This window comes from Primulina tabacum, chromosome 12, assembly GCF_025594145.1.
Source record: "Primulina tabacum isolate GXHZ01 chromosome 12, ASM2559414v2, whole genome shotgun sequence".
In the NCBI taxonomy this organism is placed as follows: domain Eukaryota; kingdom Viridiplantae; phylum Streptophyta; class Magnoliopsida; order Lamiales; family Gesneriaceae; genus Primulina; species Primulina tabacum.
In genome coordinates, this window is record NC_134561.1 from 33515337 (window position 1) to 33534688 (window position 19352).

General features: G+C 37.0%; 3 protein-coding genes across 4 annotated transcripts; 2 read left to right on the plus strand and 1 right to left on the minus strand.

Annotated features, from left to right (window-relative positions):
- The first annotated feature begins 6255 nt into the window (after positions 1–6255).
- On the plus strand, positions 6256–7346 carry LOC142521126 (meiosis-specific protein ASY1-like). Of its 2 annotated transcripts, XM_075624333.1 has the most exons (5): positions 6256–6581; positions 6660–6736; positions 6828–6885; positions 6989–7158; positions 7286–7346. In XM_075624333.1, exons 1-5 carry the CDS (start codon positions 6452–6454, stop codon positions 7331–7333), a joined length of 483 nt encoding a protein of 160 aa, XP_075480448.1. In that variant the 5' UTR covers positions 6256–6451; the 3' UTR covers positions 7334–7346. The 2 variants fall into 2 exon arrangements, with proteins under 2 accessions (XP_075480448.1, XP_075480447.1); XM_075624332.1 differs by having other exon boundaries at positions 6256–6736.
- A 2195-nt stretch (positions 7347–9541) lies between these two features.
- Positions 9542–11492, plus strand: LOC142521194 (REF/SRPP-like protein At1g67360). The gene is made up of 3 exons (XM_075624420.1): positions 9542–9697; positions 9810–10043; positions 10854–11492. Exons 1-3 carry the CDS (start codon positions 9683–9685, stop codon positions 11304–11306), a joined length of 702 nt encoding a protein of 233 aa, XP_075480535.1. The 5' UTR covers positions 9542–9682; the 3' UTR covers positions 11307–11492.
- Positions 11493–17076: 5584 nt separating this feature from the next.
- On the minus strand, positions 17077–19092 carry LOC142521476 (F-box protein At1g67340-like). Its single transcript, XM_075624684.1, has 3 exons — positions 18710–19092; positions 18436–18598; positions 17077–18317 (listed from the first exon to the last, which is right to left on the minus strand). Exons 1-3 carry the CDS (start codon positions 18940–18942, stop codon positions 17592–17594), a joined length of 1122 nt encoding a protein of 373 aa, XP_075480799.1. The 5' UTR covers positions 18943–19092; the 3' UTR covers positions 17077–17591.
- Between the last annotated feature and the right edge of the window lie 260 nt (positions 19093–19352).

Consider the following 19352-nt stretch of genomic DNA (forward strand, 5'->3'; position numbering starts at 1 on the left):
CGTATCAAATCCATTTGTTGCTCCCAGACAGCCCTCTCCAGAGCCAACACATGCTCGTGAAGCTCGCTCAAACGGTCCACCTCCTCTCGGAGTTTAGCATGCGTCTCCTGGGCCGAGGTAGCCCGAGCATTGGTCCCTTTAGCTACGTTAGCTATTCGCTCATAAGAATAAACGAGCATCTGCAGGCCCTGAAAATATTGTTCAAACTTGGGGATAAAGCAAGAAAAGAGAAAGAAAGGGAGAGAAGAGAAAGGGGGGGGAGGGGGGGGGTTACAATTTCCTGAACTTACAGAAAAAACCCGGGACGTTCCTTCGCAGAGAAGCATGTTGGGATGGAGTCCCTGAAGGTGTGCCACCTCGTCAGGATGAAGAAGGCCCCAGATCATTTTAAGAAGGTCCGCACTGATATCTTCCCCGAAGATGTTGGGGATAACCCAAGGCCTTCCCCTAGAGGGCCCGGTAGAAGAACCTGTCATAGGAGGAGACCGGACGACCTCCTCGACGTCATCCTCTACTGCCACCACCGGCTCTTGGATGGCTTTCCTCTTTCGTTGATTAAGAGGAGCTGGATCCTCTTCGGTAGTTGGGATGGTGGATTCTTCTGGGGGAAGAATGGGTTCCTCACGAACCATCATTTCTGCTTCGTCCCTCTGACCTTCAGTTTCCCGGGCTTCAGCCAATGCCCGGACTTGGCGTTCTTCCTCCTCTTGAGTTTCCCGAGCTTTTTTCTCAGCCCGGGCTCTTTTTTGTTCGGCTTTTCTCTTAGCCGCGGCCTCCTGGAAACTCGCCCTGATCATGTCCTCGGCTGCATTACAAAAACAGCATGTCAGATAACCAAGCAAGTGAAGGATACATAAAGGGAAATAATGGTAAGATAATACTTTACCAGCCTGCGACCCGGGGTGACTGAACTCATCTATTATCTTGTCCACGGGGTCTTCAGGCCGGGACCCAATCCCATAATGAATCAAGTTGTCCCCCCAATCAATACAGAGGAAAGATAAGATTGTTTTTCTAGGGCCCCCCAGGCTTGGATAAAAGGGGGAGGAGTTTGTAATCCCGGGGAAGCTCGGGTTGGGAGGGCATAGCAGAAAGAAAGCCCAAAGCAGTGGTGGGGAGAGTCAGGAATTGAAGAAAGAAAAATTTTGTCTTCCATCCCTTCAAAGAGGAAGGGATATCAGTTAAGAACCGGTTATGCATCCGGGCCATAAAAGAAAAGACCCCATCATTAAACCGGCAAGAATAAAAATAATGAAAAATTGAAGAATTGATGAGAAGTTGTTTCATACGGAGACCACTCTTGAGCTGCTCAAGAAAGAAAGCATGATAGCCGAGGGGAGGGGTATCTGGGTGATCGTTCGGTCCGGGAATTTTGATGTCATAAGTAGAAGGGATGGAGCCCAAAGATTTCAACTCCTCTATACTACCCGGACGAAGGGTAGAAGTCATAGTGAAAAACCATGGGAGACTTGTGGCCTTCTCTTTTCCCTTGCCCTGGGTACCAGCAGGCTGAGTAGAAGAAGTTTTGGATTTTTTAAGGGGTCGAGAATGGGAAATGGGAATGCCTACCGGAAGGCGAACGGAGGTCTCAGAAGGGGTCGGGGAGTTATCCTCCGATCGGTTCCTGACATTTTTGCCGGACGTGGAAGATGTGGAGTTTGACATAATGAAAAGGGTAAATGAGGAAAGGAGACTTACTAGGAAGAAATGGAGATGGTGACCGGTTGTCGATGAACGGAAAGATCGCCGGAATAACACCCACGTGACGGAAAAGCTCGAGAAAAGAATTTGGCAGAGCTTCGCTACAAGGGAATTTGCAAGTGAATGCTGAAAACCAGTCATATACTATATATAGGGGAAGAGGGTGATCTATACCGTTGATCTAAAGCAGATCGAAAGGACCAGATCAGCCTCGAAAATTGAGCGGCATCATTGGGCGGGATATTTGAAAAGACGTGAGCACAAATCGAGAAATTATAGTCATTCACTTGCTTGGAATACGGACAGTTCCTGACAGCTTGTCAGAGGGGGATGCGTCATTCTGACATCGCATTAAATGATCAGGGAAGACGAAGTCCCGGCGTATTATCCTAAGCCCGGGTGGCACGAAGCCCCGGCGTATTATCCTAAGCCCGGGTGATACGAAGTCCCGGCGTATTATCCTAAGCCCGGGTGATGCGAAGTCCCGGCGTATTATCTTAAGCACGGGTGGCACGAGGATCCTGCGATCAATTAATAGCTTATGGTTTTCTTGTTTATTGATTCTTAATCTATGCCGGCTTGTTCACAAAAGATATAAAGTAGCAAGATACATTAAAATTTTTATTAAGGAAATGGTCGGCGTCGTATTACAGCTATTCTAGAAGATACATAATCTTGCCATTCATTCATCCAATCAGTCAACTCTTGAAAATAGAGATTGGTGACTCGGCGGTTGAAATCTTGTTCAAATGATGCCACTCCTTCCACAGCATAGCATGCAACAGAGCTTGGTCGGTGGCTAGGTCTGCAGGTCGAGCTATTTCAAGCTCTCGCCTATATTTCCTCGCCACTGCTCTCTGTGCACGAGTAAGAGCCAGGCCATTCTGGTAAGCGATGGTAATATCTTGAATCTTGTACCAAGTGGACATAACCTTTACCTCGATATACTCTTCGACAGTTTTTTTTAGATTCTCCGTGTAAGGACGTAGCTCGGCTGGTATTTGGCTATGTGCACCAATGGAAGAGACTGTACTGCTGCAGACACTGGAATCACTTGAGCTCGACATGATGAACTAATACTCATTTCATCCGTATCGTCTTATTTATAGGAAGGTGACATTTAATGTTGAAGAAGGTAAAGAGGCCCTAGGCAGTCGAAGCGCCTTCCTATTTACCCAAAAAGAAAGTTGATCACCATCATTAACTGAATACACAAACGGTCAGGATTAGTCTTGAATATAGAGCAGAATAGACGGAAAGACATACAGGAATATCTAGGTGTTATAACCTTGGAATATGAAACGATTTTCGTCGACATAAATAAGCATGCATCATAATAATCCTTATGGATTGACCGGTTACACTAACCAACAAAGCATATTAGTCCGGGAAACGCAAGGTCCCGGTACTATCTACATGCTCGAATAATGTGCGGCCCCGGTATATTCTTATAAGCCCGGATGGTACGAAGACCCGACATTTGATTTCGAGACCAGGATACTATTGTTTATTGGTTATTTGTACCTATTTGCGTGCAGGAGATAAAGAAACATAAGACACGATAATTAATACTTTTTTATTATTAAAGAAAGATCCGGCGAACTGTTACATTATCCATTATTGAAGATACAGAAATTTGCCATTCAGTTAGCCAGTCGGTCAATTCATGAATCCGAAGATTGATGAAGGATTCAGCAGTTAAGATCTTTTCCAATTGATGCCATTCTTTCCACAGCATCATGTGTAACAGAACCTGGTCGGTAGCCAGATCTGTAACTATACCCACTTCAAATTCTCGGGTGTACTTCCTTGCTCTTGCTCTCAGTGCTCGAGTAGGAGCCAAACCGTTCCGGTAGGTATCATTCAGGTCTTGAACCTTGTACCAGGTAGACATGACCTTCACCTAGATTAATTCTTCAATCGTCTTCTTCAAATCCTCCAGATGAGGACGCATTGTGTTGGTTACTAAGACGTGTGTGCTACTGCAATTAGTGGAGTCACTTGAAGACATGTTGAACGGATGTTCACCTTTCATTTATATTCTCTTATTTATAGGCACATTACATTTAATGGAGGCACCTCATAAATGGTATCAGGTAAGATGAGAGGACGTTCACGGTTATCGAAGCATCATTCTTATCCATCTCAAAATATGGAACGTTTTTCGACAGAAATTTAATATTGATACATGGGTCATTATGATTCTACATCATAGCCCGGGAGGTTTGAGGCCCCGGCATCTTATTCTGTAGCACGAGGAATTTTAGCTCCCGGCATCTCAGTTAGGGAGATTTATTTTTTTCAGTTCCTAGTACATATACAATATCTAGAAAAACTGAAATTCTCGACAGAATTAGAAATGGACAAGCATTTTTATTCCGAAAAGGGTGCTGGGAAAGTAACGGAAATATAAAACAAAAATAACTTTTATTCAGAAAAAGAAATTCTTGCGGACTACATCATAATATGCTTCCTCTACAAACATCATCCACAGGGTCATCCAGCCATTTACTTCTCCAGTAGACGATTTGAGGAAGCTGTCGGAGTCGACAATGTCCGTCAGAATTTTCCTTTCCTTGTAGAGCATCAACTCGTAGACATAATCGTCCTTGAAGAGATCAGCTGTCTCAGAAACGTGCAGACGTTCCCGATACTCCTTCAGCTTTACCACCAGTCTAGGAGTATTAGCTTCCCCAATCTCGTAGAGAAACTTCAATCTCTGAAGCTTTTCCCAATAGTGGATAATTTTATGGAAGACTTCATCCTCCAGTTCCAACTTTCGTTTCTCCCGGGCTGTTTTCATGAATTCTTTCGCCATATCAGGAGTCTTGGAGCCGCTTGCACCTGCCATTATATTCTCTAGAAGATAAATGTTGGTGTCATTGAACAAAGGAAGGGTTGTTATATATATAGGAGAATGAAGCCAATCCACACCATTAATCCATAATGGACCCAACGGCTCAGCTATCCATCGGAAATAGTGCAAAGATATTCATACAGACGAGAAGATATTCGAAAAGACAGGTCCAGGAATCAATGCGTCATAATAATTCATTTTCTTGGATAAAGAAGAGTCTCTGACAAATCCTACGGCCTATGTCAGCTATAATCCACGTGTTCGTATAATACGATCAGCTAAATATATATATATATATATATAATAATGATAATAAGCGAGTAAGCAAACAATTTTCCTGACCGGGCACACGAGACTAATCGGGACAACAAGTGGACTCTAGCCCGACTAATTAAGGTAGGAGTGATGATGCCCCGAGATATCCTGGGTCATGGATAATATCCATGGTTAATGCCCGGGTCAGGAGAATAAAAGGTTCTGACCATACCAATAAAGTAATCGGACGGATCGGCACCCGAGTCATGAAATTACCCGGGATAACGAGAAGGTGGCTGGAAGAACCCACGGAAGGGCCGGTCAATCAGAGGCCAGGCCACGAGAGCACCCGAAGCCGAACCTCCCTGAGAAGTTATACATTTATGTTCTTATAAGGAATCCCGAGGAATACCTCACCATGATCATTTCGATATGAGTGAAGTATTTAATGCCGCCGATCAATAGTGTTTATAGCCGATTTATCTATGACATTATTACAAGTGGTCAATAAATCAAGTGGCCTGGATGTGACAAGTGTGCGATTTGACATGTCAGAACAATAGGGTATAATCAGCCACCCTATTATAATTAATGCTCTCACACGAAGAACGAGGTCATCATTGAATCCTCTACTATAAATATCAGGTTTTTTACTTGCATTTACTATCTTTCAGATATTAATTCACATTTAATACTCTCATTTGCTACACAACAATTATCACAGCCATCACTTGGCTACATTGGTTTTGTTGCTCGAGTGCCCTGCTGACTTAAGCATCGGAGTGGCCACGCCGGACTCCCCTCCGGCGCCCATTCACGTGGTTATTTTCTTATTCGCAGATCCTTCAAGGAGCTCGAGAGTTTATAATCCAAGTCCAGCGTCTAACTCCTATTTCCTCCAATATCCTGATAGTTTACCCGGCAGAGTTCCTGACCCGCCTCGTCCGTTTCGCCCGGGTTGCATCACCTACCATTTTTGACGAACAGTACATGCAACCTCAAATTTTTTAAAATTGAGACGGCATGCGTCTCTTCTTTTGACATTCAGACTCCCGACTTTTCTCGTTGATGGTATGAGAAACGCCTATAAATAGAGGTTATTGAGTTCACTAAGCACACATCTCATAAGAAATATACACCATCTACAGAGAGTGTGAAGTGTTTAGAAGGCTTCAACCGGAGGAAAATCAAAAGAATTACAAATTATTTAATGGCCGGAGGTAATGCTCGATCTATTTCAGCATACTGAATATCATGTTTATATATGAGCAGAAACATGATTTTGAGAAAAATCTCTAACACGGAATTCTTTTTCCATAGAGTCCCTTAACGAGTCTGTGTGTTACAAACTGCTGAATACATGGTTCTTATAGTTGAGAACTGATGAGTGTAAAGTATCGATAGATATAATTTTTCATGACTAGAACAACAAAAAGTTTGAGTTTTCACACTTTTGAAATATAGAACACCTTTGATCTTGAAATCAAGAGGAGGACTGTGTATCAATTTTGATTGTTTGTTCCACAAATTAATGATGCACGAGATATCCTGCATACAAGCATTCATGTTCATCTGTAATTTCATGATCAGTGTACTAATTGTGGCTTTTTGCTTCAGGCTTTGTATCATGCTCTTCCAATGAACTATGTAAGTATCTCAAAACTTCAGAGTAAACTTGAGGGCGAAGCCAACCAGGCTGCAGTCCGCAAGCTTATTGACAAAACGATCCAAGATGGCTTTGTTGAATTCAGTAACAACCGTAGACTAGGTAAATGTGTTATTCCCATTGCATTTTCTAACCAAAGGAAAGACATTTCAATTGACGCACATGTTGTCTATGTCATAGGCAAACGTGTGATCCATTCTGATCTTACTAAGAAAAAGTTGAATGAAGTGAAGAAGATATTAGACGCGGATCCTATGGTGAATATTAATAAATTCAATTTCATTCCATATCTCAAAATGTCTTTAGATTGTCTGTGTTGTCGCCATTTTGATCCATCAATTTGTTCAGGATTTGGAGATGAAGGAGCCATTTAACAAGTCCATTCATCCAGAGGCTGAGACTATCGGTGCTCAATCCTATACTAATTCCCGAGATTTCGATCAATGTCTTACACCCTTGATTACATCGATGCAGTGGATACTAATAAAAAAAAATTCATTCGCTATTAGGCAAGAATCACAAGGACTCGTCCACCTGCGGTGGCCTCCACTCAATTAGCTCAGATGTCACTCGCACAAGGGGCAGATCCGATGCATACCAGAATGGCTTGAGTAGGATTGAATCAGGCGCAACAAGGAGACGGCCGCAACATGCAAATACTCCTGCTAGCAGGATTGAGGTAAGTCGATTGTTACGGAACCTGTACTTTCTGCTGTTAAGATGTTTTATTCTATCTTTTGAAACATCAATCACCCTATTGAGATATTTAGTTATAGCTCAATTTAGAGTTCGTGATATGGTTACAGCCAGCAACTTCTCAAGAGAGCTTTGTGCCTGGGGCTGAAGATGGCTGAGCTAATGAAAAAATAAGAGTAGGTCTCTTGTGAGACGGTCTCACGAATTTTTATCTGTGAGACGGGTCAACCCTATCGATATTCACACTAAACAGTAATAAACCACGTCATTGGTAGCAAGTCTACTCAGGACAAGCGTTTCAGGAAATCAAGCACCGCATGCTCCAAACCAATGAGCTAATTATACCAAATATTATAGTTCAAAATATTCTACAACTGATTACTAAATTCTTAATCTCCTAGTTAATTTACGGCAACTCGATAATTTCAGGTCCATGAGCCCATCCTCCAGCACGCAAAGCGCCAGAAATCTCAAGCTGCGTAAAGCTTATCAAGTTAGAACCAAGTGGACGGACGTCAACTTTGCAGTCATTTTGTGGGTTTTTTCGATTACCTCTCTTTTTCAATTACTTGTCTTTATAACAATCACCAGCTATCAAAATCTGCGGGCCGTGTATTCTAATATGTGCTGGCTATAAAGTACATTTAAACAAGCACTGCCAGCAGATGGGACATGTGTTATTTCAAGATTGCTGTAAATTTGCTGCCTTATCTTGTCATCTGTAGATGTCAAGCTTTGGTTTCGGAGCAAATGCCCATTTTGGGAAAATGAGATGCAGTTTGACCAGTCAGTTGTGGCTTTTGTTTTGAGTCACTTCACTTCATGGACATGTTCATTTACCTAAAGAACTAGTGTATATTGTTGGAGTAGGAATACATGTAGTTAAAGTAATATTGTAGTATCTTTGACGGATAAAAATAGAAGGCAACAACTTGTATGAGACGGTCTCACGGGTCGTATTTTATGAGAGAGATCTCTTATTTGGGTCATCAATGAAAAAGAATTACTCTTTATGCTTAAACGTGCTACTTTTTATTGTGAATATCGGTAGAGTTGATCTGTCTCACAGATAAAGACTCGTGAGACCGTCTCACAAGAGATCTACTCAAAATAGAAATAATTTTTATGTTTGGGACGGATGGAGTATTATAATATGGTAGAAGTTGTCTTATTAGGTGTAACCATTTTGAAAGAAAGTTCTTGTTTAGAATGCAACAAGGAATATGGTGGTGTAGTCCAAAAGAAAAGTAAAAAGGAAAAGGAAAACCCGTGGAGATGGGTTTGGAAAAGGTTTGAATTTAAAGTTGGAGTCTTGGAGAGAATTGATAGGTGAACTTATTTTTATTATGATTAATTCTGTGTGCGCACATAATTCTTTGTTTACCAATAAACTAAATTGAATAAACTATCGATAATTGATAAAGTAGGTCTCTTGTAAGACAATCTCACGAATCTTTATCTGTGAAACGAGTCAACCTTACCGATATTCACAATAAAAAATAATATTATTAGCATAAAAAGTAATATTTTTTCATGGATGACCCAAATAAGATATTTGTCTCACAAAATACGACCCGTAAAACCATCTCACACAAGTTTTTGCCTAGTTGATATACAATGTATTCAAAATTTAATTCAATTTATTATTCACAAATTAAGAAATTCGAAATCAATCAATCTCAAATTCATCCATCCCAACGCAACTCATATATATTAACCGACTTTGTCTATTTAATATTTATGTGACACCATTACGTATATACATTTTTTTTTATTTCAACTCAAATACAAACAAATATTAATAAGAAATATAGAAAAACTTACTACCATAGAGTTGAAAAAGCTTCTTCCCATATATCTATTTGCAATACCAAAATTCACCTAACATGTATCAAATAATAGTAAACAATAAAATGTAGGCAAAAATTTATGTGAAACGGTCTCATGGGTCGTATTTTGTGATACAGATCTTTTATTTGGGTCATCCATGAAAAAATATTACTTTTTGTACTAAAAAATTACTTTTCATCGTGAATATCGATATGATTGACATGTCTCACAAATAAAGATTTGTGAGACCGTTTCAGAAGAGACCTACTCAAAAATATAAAATATACAACTTGTTAAAAAAAATTCTTTCCAAAACAATACAAATCAAATTCACTATATTAAAGATTATCTCTTTTGTCATCTTCCATTAACCAACCAAAAAGAGAGCAAAATCAAATAATAAAACAGTTCCAGACGCTTCAAGAATATAATAATAATAATAAATACTAGTAAAATTGATTGCCCCCCTCATTCACATTTGGAAAGTTCAACGGTTCCTTCCGCCTGCAGTTATATCACCGATACCACGTGGCTTCACGTCCACCGTCGATTAAACGAATTCTCGAAATTGCCCTTCCCTGTCCATAACTCTCCCGGGCTCCACCAACAATATAAAGTTCACCATTTTCCCAACTGCGAATGATCCGAAGAAATTCAAAGAATTCTGTGTACAAGATATGGCTTCAGCTCAGGTAATTTAATTAAAATATAATATAATTCATAAGCATGAATGTTTCTTCTCTTTTTTTTTTCTGAATCTTTTGATTCTAATATTGTTCGATTTTTTTTTTGGGTTTTCTTTAGGTCGAATCGGAGAGGAGTACTGAAGGACAGCTGAAGCACCTGGGTTTCGTGAGGATTGTGGCGATAAACGCCGTCGTAGTGTTGTCTAATGTCTACGGTTACGTTAAACTGAACTCCGGGCCGCTGAAATCCACCGTCGTGACGGTGGAGAACGCCGTGACGTCCATCGTGACCCCGGTTTACGAGAGGTTTAAGGGCGTTCCCGGTGATCTACTAGTCTTTGTTGACGAGAAGGTTCGTCGTAATCCTTGTTGAGATTCCCTCGGTCTTTTGTTTTCGATTGTTTTTTTTTTTTTTACCGATTAGTGGCTTTTCTGGTAAATCGTCATGGGATTTCTATCTATTTCTGTGATTCTTTCCGTGTTTGTCATGGGTAGTCATACCATATCTTCCTAATGCTATGTTTACCTCGATAAGGTAGCCTACAAATTTTTTCTCTCGAGGCAAGTGTACGTATGATCCTTTCAGCCTCTACTGAGATTGTCTTGTTTCTTAAACAGCTGAAATTCATTGCAAGTTGAAATTCATTGCTTCAACTTTAGGCAGTGTCCGGAGAACAGAGGGTTTGTTTTGTTGTGTTATACCGTACTAGTAATTACTTCCAGAGGACGGGATATTTAGTCATTTATATTTCAAGTTGTCAAAAACTTGTGAGAGACGGTCTCACGGCTAAAAGTATTATTTTTTATTGTGAATATTGGTAGGGTTCACCGGTCTCACATATAAAGATTCGTAAGACCGTTTATTACTCTTCCAAGTTTTATGTAAATATTGTAAATGATAAAATAAAATCGAGGAACTCGTGGATTCCAAATTACATTTCTATGTTAAGATTTATTTTTTATAGTTAAAACTTGATAGTCAAATAAATCTTATTGAAACCCAGAGAGCGGCAGTGTCTTAAGTTTAACCTTCCTTTCAATTTACACATAAGTGCGACGTGTTTCTTGATAAATATGGAAAATGGTATTCACATAGAGAACCCAGTTCTATATATATCTCGTTCTTGTTGGTTACAGCCAACAGATCGTTTTCTTTTGCTAGGTTGATAAAGTGATTCACAAATTTGACGAGTGTGCTCCAACTGCCGCCAAGAACGCTGTCTCGAATGGCCAATTGATTGTGAAAAAGGCATCCCAAGTAGCACAAGATTTGGTGAAGGAAGCTCAGTTTTCCGGTCCCTTTGCTGCCATTTCTCACGCTGGTGTAATGTCCAAGCATTTTGCTTTGAGTCAACTAGCAGTTGTGTGGTACAAAGTTAACCAGTATCCACCTTTGCATGGAGTGTCTGAAACAGCTGTTGCTACAGCGGCACATTGGTCTGAAAAGTACAACAAATTGGTCATAGATATGGCAGCCAAAGGTAATAATCTCTTCAACTATGTTCCATTAGTGCCTGTTGACGAAATGGCCAGAGCTTATAAGCAAGTAGTGGCAGCTGCAAATAAGAAAGTCGATGCAAGCAGCTCGAGTGCAAGTGATTCGGATAAGGAATGAGGCGGTCATTGTTTCATTTCAAGCTTATTTGTAAATGTTGGTGTGTTCCAACGCATGTTATGATATGTGAAATTGAAGCTTAAAGGGGGCTTTTAGAGCCTGTGTGCTGTGCTCTATGCACACTAGTGTTTTTATTGTACATACTGTGTAAAGCTTTTCGAATATTGGGTATTTTTAGGGTTCTTATCTATGCTTTTGAATAATCCCAAGTCAATTCAAGAATCAAATGTAATGGCTCATAACGTCCAGAATTTTCGAAGGTAAACCAGTACTTTGTTTTGTGCAAATCAATGGAAGAATAACCGAAAGGCGACGCAAATATTTACGTGGTTCGGTCTTTGTGAAGACCTATCCGCAGGAGAGCAACGAACAAAATTACTTTGTAAATAAGTTTAATAAATCAATGATCCAACTTCCAAAATGAACTTTTTGCTTTCCTTGAATTTGAAATTAATGATTTATGTGTGTGCGAGTGTGAAATTTGTGTTATTATTGACTTGTTGTTTATTGTTTTTTTATTATGTGCATGAATAATAAAATAAAGGACTCAAAGACACCGAGATTTTAACATAGTTTAGTCGACAAACTTACATCTACGGAGTCACACTCAGATATCAAGTAAATCCATTAAAATTTAAATAATATTACAATCACACAAAGACTTAAACAAATCAAAAGACTCCCTCCTTTTATAATGCATATATGATGAACATTTTCGGCATACTTCAATTGGTGAGCATTAATCGTCTTTGATTTCGCTTCACTCGAACTCAATTCGAAACCGCGAAAGGTTCTCTCTCGAGAACGTCACATTTCGCTCCCGAATAATGAATGATCAATCAATGAATATTTGTGCACCACCAACAATAGAAATGGTCTCAAAATATAATGATAAAATGGAGCTGATTGAAACTTGTTGTAACAGTTATCGTGACAAAAAATGAAAAGTATGTGTTTTTCTTTACACAAATCACTCACAACAATTGATCCCGCTAAAAATAATATAGTTGTCCGAATGTTTATCCCACCACGAAATCTACACCTCAAATTGTAATAGATCTTGGCTAATTTTATTATTATCAAATCTAGAGTTTTCATTTGAAACTTACCATAAAAACCTGGACAATTATTCATCACATGTTCATAGTTAATTAGTAAGCATAAGAGTTCAAGATATAATTTGAATAATATCACTCTTATCATACTTTTTCACTTTTTAGAAAATAAAGACAAACCAACCACTCGATATCAAATAAAAATCAACAATCATATCTACTTATTAATCTATCAACAATCTAAAAATGTTGAAACAAGCCAATACACAAAACACGACTAGCAATATGTACTGGCAAAAAATAAAATTCTTGAGTATGTACTAAGTGAAACAAATCGAAGACCGACTACGATAAATTAGATGACGAAAATAGAAAATATGTCAACTTACATAACTAAATTAATTATTTTCCCCTCATATTTTTACGGACTTTCCATGCAGGGCGATTCTAACAGTGTGTTCGGTTATTTCAAAATATGGATTTGGAATTGGATTTGGAAATTCAAATATTTGAAATTACGTTTGGTGTTTGGTTTAAAATTTAAAAATGGTATTTACAAATCCATTTCTTGTTTGGAAAAAAAAATATTCGAATTTGAAATTTTAAAATTTTACTAAGTTACCCTTAGAAATCATCTAAACATAAATAACCCAAAGAAGTTTAGAAATTAATAATTATTCTCTGTTATTTGTGTATGTAAATTCAAAAATTATTTATTATTTATTAATCATAGTGCACATAAAATAATAATTAAAAAATTATCAAACAAATTCAAAATATGAGAAAATTTAAATCCAGAAAAATTATCAACAAAGAAACCAAAACAATAGAAAATATCAGTAAATAAGACACGAAACTTATAAAATTTAAACGAAAGCTTTCAACTTCTAAAAGAAGTTAAAAAGAAAAAAAAGTTTAACCATGTAGAAACTTTTGGTGGAGAAAGTTGGCTGATGAGAATGATGTGTTGGTGAATAATGATGAAGAGAGGAAACAAGATTTCTATATAAGTTCTCAAAAATAAAAACGAAAACATTATATATATAAGGGATAAATATATATATTTTTTTAAGGGTAATTAACTATTTTAAAAATATTGAAATTTGAAATCAGAAGGTTTCTTGAATTTTTCAAAAAAAAAAAAAAACAGAGAGAGAGAGGTCGGGTGGTGGAGCAAAGAAGCATATTAATAAAACCATCGAAAGTGTTTTCCAAAAAAAAAAAAAAAAACGAGAGAGAGGTCTGGTGGTGGAGCAAAGAAGATATTAACAAAACCACCGAAAGTGCAGTGAAGTTTGCGTGAATCATACTGACTTCCTCAAATCAATTTCATTTAGATAAAAAAGTAATTGTATGCTTTTAAAATTCAAATCTCACCAAATCTTATCAAATTTGATGAGATTTTGATATATTCATTGAAATACATGAAATCTCATAAAATTCTAAACAAATCTGAATTTTTTTTAATCACCTTGCCAAACAGTAAAAATAGTATTTTGAAATCCAAATCCCATGAAATCCTTCCAAATCCTGGTTACCAAACACAACAATTTTGTGTAGAGTCCAACTTTTTTTAAGAAATCTCCTAAATATGCTTTCATATTCTTTTAGTTTCATGAAAACTTTTTCGAATTAAATCAATACATTAAAAATTAAAAAGCCAAACAATAAACAATAATTCAAAAGATTTATATTTTAATTGAATCATAAGATCAAACATGTCCAAAATTATCACTAAAAAATCGACTTACAATTTTAACTAAAAATACCAATCAACATTGTATAATCAAGCTGTTAAATAGTTTATTTCTCAATTTATAATAAAATCAATTCATTTAATATAAGCTCTTTCAATTCATTTATTATTTATTATAAAAATTATAATTTAATTATAGTATTTATTATCATTATTATTTTTTTATTACATGAATAATAATTAATAATATTATTATTTTACTATTAATAATACTATTATGCGAATCATACTATAATAAATTATTATTTTGATTATATTATTTAATTATATTTTTATTACATGAATAATAATTAATAATAATATTCTTTTACTGTTAAAAATACTATTATGCGAATAATACTATAAGCAATTATTATTTTGATTATATTATTTAATGATAATAATTAACAATTTTTGCTATTATTATTGTCAACAAAAATTATATCATTATTATTATCATAGTAATATTAATATTATTATATTCATAACAATTATTATTATATTAATCAAAAATATAATACTATATATTATTTGCATGTGTTAAAAATAATAAAGTATGTTATAATATTTCAAGTACCCTTAAGTTTTGATAACTGATAAATAACAATATCGAGCTGTTTTAGATCCAGCCGCTTTTAAATGTATTTTAGGTTTCAGACCGTTTTGACCAGATCAAATCGTTCATACAGTGCTTAAGAAAATCAAGTCAATCGATCAAAGAAGTCAAGGCGCAAAAGTATCTTAACTTAAGCTTCAAAGTTATGATTTGTCAAAACTGATCGACAGTTTAAAATATTCAAACTTGTGAAAATAAAGTCGCACTGCCACTGGTTAGAAAAAGTTAAATCTAAAAGGATACTAAAGTTAAGTCGTTCAATCAGTTGCCTCATTTGGAAATATTACATAATATCCTACTAACTCCCGAATGATTGAAAGCTACCTAATTCAGACATATTGTGTCAGTTTTAGGGGAAGCAAATGACTTGAAGTCGCAAAAGCACAAGGAGCATTAATGAGTATTTAATAATATGAAGTGACATGTCTATTCTATCGGAAAACAATACAGATGATCGCTGAAAAAAAATATGATCGTTGGAGCTTTTCAAATGTAAATACGCAAATTTCAAACATGAAGAATTCTCTCGACCAATCACAACTATTCTTAAGCCTGTATAATTCAAATATTTCGAGCATACTTAATCTTTCGATTTTTAGCTGCTCATTTAAGCATACACTTATCAGAATCATATTAAATCATCAATGATCAATCTATGCTACACCAACAACTCAAGCCATGAAGTCTAATTGTTGTGTTTGTTGTATGGAGAATCAATGGTTCTTAAATATCTAGAATTGTAAATTGATCACTAAGAGTTTCAGTTAGGCAGTGTTAAGTACTAATTGAAGTAAGTTGTTAGAAGACGTGTATCAATCCGAAACACGACCAAATGGAGGACACAAAAGATTTTTGGGACTTGATTAAATAATTATGTAATCAATATGATGATTTTTGGGTTCACTTATGGGCGGGTAGACCAAATACATCCTACCCACAACCGACCCGAATATCTGATTAAATTATAATTGTATATATATTTTATACATATTTATTTATATTAAAAATAATTAGTTCTAACATGTTTTTGTTGTATGATAGTAGTTGGATGAAGTGAAGAAAACAATTAGTATATAGTTGATGTTTTTTGTAGAATAATGGTGTTGTGATAAACAATTTCTAATATTTTGTTATTTTTTCTATGATATTTATTTTGAATTTTTATCTTTAACTTTTTCCTTATTGTTATCTTAAGAATTTGATAAATATCAACAACTTCATCAAAATAATTTAAATTTGAAAAATTCAATTGTAGATGATAATATGATTTTTGGGTGGAGTATGAATATCTGATCTTCCGAAGAATATGAGAACGAGAATGAAATTTGAATACCTAACAGGCATGGATATGCATGTTATGAATGTAAACGAACCAAATCGATAAGAATATCTTAAAAAATTTAAGGCTCAAATTCTGCTAAAAATTATATATATTTGAGCTCGAGCTCGATTTGAATATCAAAAAATTAAAATTTTTTGGTTTGACTTCGATTCAAATCATGGCTCGATTTCTAGTTCGACTCCAAAGATTCAAATATATTTGCAAATTATTCAAACCATTACTAAAAAATAAATACTCGAAATACTTTAAATATATTTATTTAATATATATTTATATTATATTAATAAAATATCAAGGCTCATGAGTGACTCACGAATTGTCGGATGATATAATTTGAGCTCAAGTTCAACTGAAAAATATTCGAATATATATAAATTAGGCTCGAGTTCTGTGAATTATCCAGACAATGTACGGATCGAAAAACATTAAAGCAACCAACTGATTTTGGGTAGTGGGTTAAACGGGTTAACCCATATAATTTTTTCTTCAAAAAAAATAAGAAAAAACAATCATATTTATATTTGGCGATTCATATATTATTCATTACATTTAAAAAAATACATATATACTTCATTCACATTTAACCATAAAAAAACTAAGAAAAAACAATCATATTTATATTTCATGATTCATATATTATTCATTAAATATTTTAAAATAAAAATATATTTCATTCACATTCAACCAGGAATAATTGACATAAGAAATGTTGAGTGTAAAGTTTAACGAACTCTGTAGACAACTAAAATAAATAATATAAATTTCTTCAATAATTCCGTATTTTTATATATTATTCATTACATTTAATAAAATATTTCGACATTGAATATCATTGGCATGCATAAATCTGAGCGTAAAAAGTTTAACTCAACAAAATAAACAAGAGTAGTTATTTTGTAAAACGATCTCACATATTTTTATCTGGGAGGTGGATCAACCCTACTGATATTCACAATAAAAAATAATACTTTTAGTATAAAAAGTAATATTTTTTCATGGATGAACCAAATAAGAGATTCGTCTCACAAAATACGATCCATGAGATCGTCTCACATAAATTTTTACCAAATAAATAATACAAAGCTCTTCAATATTCATTAACCATTACATAATTTCTTAATATCTTCTCCTCTCTTTGCACTTTTTTAATCTCTCGAGGATACGATCTTCGTTATATCATTCGACGGATCGAACCCAAATTGAAAGCTCTAGACTTGGTAGATATTTAATTACACAAAATAAATTTATTTGTTGGAAGGTTCAGCACACGCGGAGATGCAATCTAGAGGTTGGCCGTGATGAGTTGCATATTTCATGTTTGGAGTCTTGAAATTATTGTCAAGTGAGCCGCGGGGGCTCGACGGTCGGTCAGTTCGCCCTGGGACGAGCTGCGGCGGAATCACCTTCTATGGCTGCGGCCACATTGTCCCAGTTGAAACATTTTTAGTGGGGAAAATGATATTTGTCCATTCAAACCCCAAACTCAGTCCAAACACATAGGGGAAGATATGTTGTTGGGTAGCATCCAACTTTCCATCTACACAATCGCTTCGTTTAAATTAATCAAAGCGTTCAAATCTCCGTAACGGTTAACTGCTACTCCGTTGCCGATAGCTCCTTGGGGTCTACACACCGCCTTGTGCCGGTATTTCCAATCAAGCGCCTGGCAAGCACGAGAGCAGTAGTTCACGGTTCCGCAAACAGAGCACCGGCGGAACTCATGCATCCTCGTTTCTGGTCTGCCGCAGCCAGAGTGGGAGCATAAAAGGAGCCCTGGACCTGGACCTGGATCCCTACCACGACTCGAGAACCAATCGTACAAAAACTGGTTAGCCGGGTGAGTTTGCGCGGCGGGGATGTTACACCCGAAGTCACTCATCAAGGGGCCCTGCAGGTGGGGGTGAGGGCTCCAACCCAGCCACGCCCGGGGGACCACAGCGCCTGGAGTGGCAGTTATGACCAAGGCTAGCTCTCGTGCGTTGGCTTGAAGGAGGAAGCGCCGCCCTTCCATGACGTTTCGGTTCACGCCGTAGCCGTCCTGGAAGCAGTGGCCCAGTTCCCTCATCGCATCGACGTGGCCGAGGAAGGCCGCGCGCGAGCAGAGAGCAACTCCGGCGCGGAGGTCCTTGTGGTTCTTCGAGCCGCCGCTGCCGTTGAACTGGATCACTGCCAGGGAGTAGAGTGCAGGGGCGTGGGAGCTAATCGCCGCCCTCGCAATCAATGCCACCCCGTCTCGTCGGTTTTGAAAACAATAGAACACAATCTGTAACAAACAACAAAAAAAATCAAATCTTTTTATCACCAAATTTGATTCAAACAAACAAACACACACACACACACACAACAAATTTTCTTCAATCCAATGGAATGCGTGGACTCACCATGCCCAGAACGAAACATGCCTCCACACTTCCAGAACCCACACTCCGTACGAGGAATCGGTGGGCGGATTCCGACCAGTTCTTCGCTTTTATCGCCAGCATGTTGTGAGAGGCTTTCGATAACACCACCGGCTGGAGGCCTAAACTGTTCAGTCTCTTGCATCTGCAAACGAACAACAAAAAAACGACAAAATCAGCCCAACTTTTAATTTCAAACCTTTTTTTCAAAAAACAAAAGAAGGAAATCTCATGAAACTGAGAGTCGAACACATACGTTATCAAGACATTGATGAAATCCAGGGGGCATCCCGCGGTGGAACTGAGTTTACAGAGAATACAAAGAACGATATCATCTGGCAAGGCATCGAACAAATCGCCGCCATCGTCCTTCTCCGGCGACCCCTTCAACCTTTTCCCGCCACCCTTTTCCTCCTCGGAAAATTCGTTTCCGTTTATCTTCACCGCCTCATCACCTCCCACCACGCTCATATTCCCCATCGTAGCCATGCCTCACCAATTCATACAGATTTCAACACACCCTCTTTGCGTGCATATATATAGATATATAGATACATATAACCTTTGTATATTAGTTGGATTTCAAGGATTTGGGTGTATTTGTGCACCTGATCTGTCAATCTTTCTCTATGTTTGGTTGTCTTCGGAAGGAAAACGGAGGTGGGGTGATATATATACAGAGCGTGAGGAAGGGGGACGTGTATTGACGGAAGTGCCCCTGTCTGTCCTTATTTACCTAACACAACGTGGTCAAATGAGGATTGACCAGATTTGCACTTCCACCTTTTTTTATTTTACTTTTTTTTTTGGTATCAAAATGACGATAATTTTATAATGTTAATTTTTATTCGTAAAATGAGTTAATTTTATTTAGATTAGGTCTTTACTGAGACAGTTTC